The sequence below is a fragment of the Frankliniella occidentalis genome, unplaced genomic scaffold, assembly GCF_000697945.3.
Source record: "Frankliniella occidentalis isolate FOCC.00 unplaced genomic scaffold, Focc_3.1 Scaffold384, whole genome shotgun sequence".
Lineage (NCBI taxonomy): Eukaryota > Metazoa > Arthropoda > Insecta > Thysanoptera > Thripidae > Frankliniella > Frankliniella occidentalis.
In genome coordinates, this window is record NW_026267506.1 from 115,899 (window position 1) to 120,083 (window position 4,185).

Below are 4,185 nucleotides of genomic sequence, written 5' to 3' on the forward strand. Positions count from 1 at the left end.
CCCCCCGCACTGATATATAAAATGTGCAACTGACACTTTAAAGTGTTGAACACTTTGAAGTGTGTGCCAGTTGCACACTTTACATGTCAGTGCACTTTTGCTCTTTCGCGACCCGTGCGCGTGTCCTCCTCGCCCCCGACGCACGTGCTGGGGCCATCATTACGTAAGGTAATTTGTAGAAATTCCCCCCCTCCCCCTCCCGGTTTCGTTCGCCAGGCACGCCAGTGGGTGCGCCTGACTGCCAGCTCCCTCCTCCTCAGCGGCAGCCCGGCAGGCGTCGGTGCACAGCGGCAGGGTTGCCAGATCGGGCGATTATGCGCCCGCCGGGCGATTTCTATTTCGATCCGGACGATTCGGGCGACTTTCCGTTCTTCGGGTGGTTCCTGATGTTTTCTAGGCCTACTTCACCCGTTTCGGAAGTAAAAGTGCACAATCTCAATGCTAGGCAAGATACCAAAGCAAATTTAAAAACAGTATATTTTTGATATTTTTACTCTCTTTGGATTTGTGACTTAGAGGTCCTCTGTAGTTCTAGCTAAAGGTGTCATTTTATTTCTTTCTGCCTTGTATATTATTATCATGATAAATCTTTCCTCCGTCAACAGCCACCTGATTTCGCGAGAATCATACATCTTGATGGAGATACTTTGAAGTCGTTCCATGCTGAAATCGATGGACCCAGTTAAACTCCTTACTCTACGGGACGATTCTTAATCAACATCTACATGCCAACAAATTTTCCTATTGATCCTCCAAAGGTATCTATCACAATGCTCTTCTGCTTTCAAAATAAATGAAATTTCTTGGCTGCTTATTCACTGATGACTTTATTTCTTTGTTTTTATCAGTTTAGAATGGTAACTAAGGTGTGGCACCCAAATATATCAACAAACGGCAAAATATGTGTGGATATATTGAACGAGAAATGGTAGGCCTATAGGTACCTAAGCAGTTGTCTTGCCAGTGTATCTTTTTTGTATTTTTGTAATCTCACTGCTTTTACTTCAACAGGAAGCCAGGTATGACACTACTAGAGCTCTTGGAAGGCATGCAGGGCCTCCTAAGGGCTCCAAACCCTGACTCTCCTCTGAGTATGGACGCGGCTGCTATGATGAAGCTAGTTGACCAGACAATGTATCTGTCTACTTGTGTGGCGTACACGTATACTTTTGCATTTTGTATGTTGTTTTCAGTCCTAATGTTGCCCCCTGTGAAATAGCTGTTTTAAAGTAATTATTTTTAAGAATATGCATACTTTTCCCTCAATGGCCCTTTAGATCTCTTTTATTAAATGATGAAATCTGTTTTGAAAATTTAATTGATCTCTATATTTAACTTCTCATTGCATGAAATTAAACTCCCTGAGCTCATTCCCAGTCTCATTTTAAATGTCTAGTAAACGCTATCATAATACTAAAAGTTTCTTTCAATTTTCTTTTAAGTCATTCTTAATTCTGAACCTTAGCTGTAGTAATCATGCATGGAAAAAATTCAATATAGAAGAGGTAGGCATTACAGAAACTTTGTTAATTATTTGTTGCTCTGCCAGATAAGCAGCCCCGTCATTGAGGAAAAGATAAGCGTCCTGATGTCCTTCAACATCTCCAGAGAGGATGCTTTGACTCGTCTTGCAGCTAACAGATTAGATGGAGAGAGGGTGGTTAACCTCTATAACTTGTAATTACACATTTAAGTGTCTCTTATCACCTCTATCATTTTGTTTTAACATTTTACATATGACAGTAAATCATACTATGCTTCTACTTTGTATTAAATGGTTTCTTATTTAATAATGTATTTTTTTCAAACTCCACTCCCTTTATTTGTATGCATATGTCAGCACCTGGAATCATCTTTCAAAACACTATAATTTGTACTCTTTAGTTAGCTTTACTTTCCATAAATATAATTCATATTGACATTGGTAGCTAACTACCCCTGGAAAAAAATATTATCTTCAATTACACTTGAAGAGTTGATAACAATTTTGGACATCTCCTGAAGGAAGTTTAAGATGAGGAATTCGATTTGGAAAGTTGCTGTCAATATTCCTCTGGTTAATGACTGGACTTGAGTGTTTTTACTGAGGGGTGTGCAGATTCTTGATGGTCTAGCATTTAGGGGTCTGCGCCCAAGCCTCAGAAAGTGAGCATCTTCAATGGTGGTTGCAGCCATAGACAGAATACTACCTGTAAGGCCAAATTAATGTATATGTAAACCTCTAAAAGGTGCAAGTTCAAGATCAATTCAAATTATCAGATTCTATGCTTTAGGGGGTAGAAAAATTTATGCACTAGGCTTTCAAAAAATAGCGAAATGACTTTGTCAAATCTCTGATATTATTTCATTAAATAATCAAATCGCTATTGAATACTTGATACTACTTGTATTGATGAAGAAAGATTTGATTTCTTTCAATAATTATCACTACAAAACTAGAAGATACCACATTGTTTTCGTGTGTTCATTGACAAAGTGTCCTGCTAGAGAATGAATTCTTCTTACCGTTTTCCTAAGAGAATAAATTTGTACGTACTTATGAAATGTACGTACAAATTTGTACATACTTATGAAATGTTGAATTTTGTGCTGGTTTCTAGAGCAAAGCCGATTCATGTCTTTTAACTATGTTTCCCTGTCGGAGAAATTTGACTGTCACAAACATTTAACAATTTTAAAATTTAATATCACACTACATAAATTTAAGTTCTCTTTACCACCTGATATAGTTAGTTTTCTGTGGACAACCAGAAACTGATATGTTTAGAGATTGTTCAGCAATCAAATCTTCAATGGGCCACAGGCGATCAAAGACAGGGTTGTTGCAGTCCATAGCTTCTTGTTTCACAACAAGCAATCCTTTGAGGATCAATGCTCTTGGTAGAAACTGCAGTCCAAAGCACAACCGTATAACACGTTTAAATGAGTTCCATTGCATTGGATGATTCCTGAAGTAGTCCATGTGTGTGGCGGCCAGTCTGGTTATCTTCTGTAAAGTAAAAATTTGCTGTGATAAATATATGAAAATAGAGAAATGCTTGTGAAAACTGTTGAATATAGTACATGGGTGAAAAGAAACTTCATTTATTTGATATGATCTAAAATATTCTTATTCTTTGCCTTTAAATATGAGGCATGTAGATATATAGTTTCTAAATTATGCCCCTAAAAATGAGGAATGTGTACCCTTTGGTAAGAAAAGTTTTTTAGTACTCATATTTTTTTTTAATGAAGTAATCTGGCATTATGAACCACGCAACACTCCAAAGAGTTAAAATGAAAGAAGAAAATAATAGAATACTTAAGAATACTGCAAATTGACTTACTATTACATTTTGGTGAACAGAATGGACAATTTGAACACCGAAAATGATTTTGTATGCATCAGCCATACCTTCATCGCACATTACAAAATTAATTTGCCAAGTCCCTAACTTGGCTCGCACTAAAGAAAGCATGGCAATATAGCCATCATGGGACTCATGTTCAAACAAAATCCAGCACCACCGCAACATCTGATGAAACAGCAAAAAAGACACTTTATTTTGAACAGATTTCACACAAGAACCGCAACTTCACCATGAATGCTAACTTACAACATTATTATCTGTCGTGCAAATGGTGTGAACCTGTGGGGAGAGGGCAACATAAAGATATTTTTTGCAATTATAACTGGACTGCAAACTAAAATAATTAAGAAGAAGAGGACCATTGATTTCCAAACAGACATACTTACCCACCACTGCTGGGAACCAGTGGCTAAAAATGATGCATTAAAAGAAGCAATATAGGTGCTGGTTCTCAGCAAGTGCAGTGTTAGTGGTAATTAAGACAAAGGAAGAGCCATCTGGTAAATTTTCTGATCCCCCGGACACAGTTTCAATTGACCCAAATGAACTTGTAACAGTCACCGGCTGAAGAAGTGAACTTAACTCTCGGATATTCATTGTAATGGATAACAATACAGGTAATTGGCTGTAACTGATCACAAAACGTCTCAGAAGTAAAGTGTGTATAGTCAGTCAGATCGACGCCGAAAGTGCTTAAAGCGCCGTTGGCCTCGACACGGTATTATTAGAGTAATAAGAAAGGAGCAGATAATTTAAATAGAACAAAAGACAGTCTATATATAACTAGCCAGGACCTTCGGTCCTTATGCTGATCTCGCCTCTCTCTCCCTATATA

At 37.7% G+C, this 4,185-nt stretch overlaps 1 protein-coding gene across 1 annotated transcript; it reads left to right on the forward strand.

Moving 5' to 3' along the window:
- The first annotated feature begins 852 nt into the window (after window positions 1-852).
- LOC127751220 (uncharacterized) lies at window positions 853-1,335 on the forward strand. The gene is made up of 2 exons (XM_052274376.1): window positions 853-928; window positions 1,012-1,335. The coding sequence occupies exons 1-2, from the start codon at window positions 855-857 to the stop codon at window positions 1,217-1,219; spliced, it is 282 nt and encodes a 93-aa protein (XP_052130336.1). The 5' UTR covers window positions 853-854; the 3' UTR covers window positions 1,220-1,335.
- The last annotated feature ends 2,850 nt before the right edge of the window (window positions 1,336-4,185 follow it).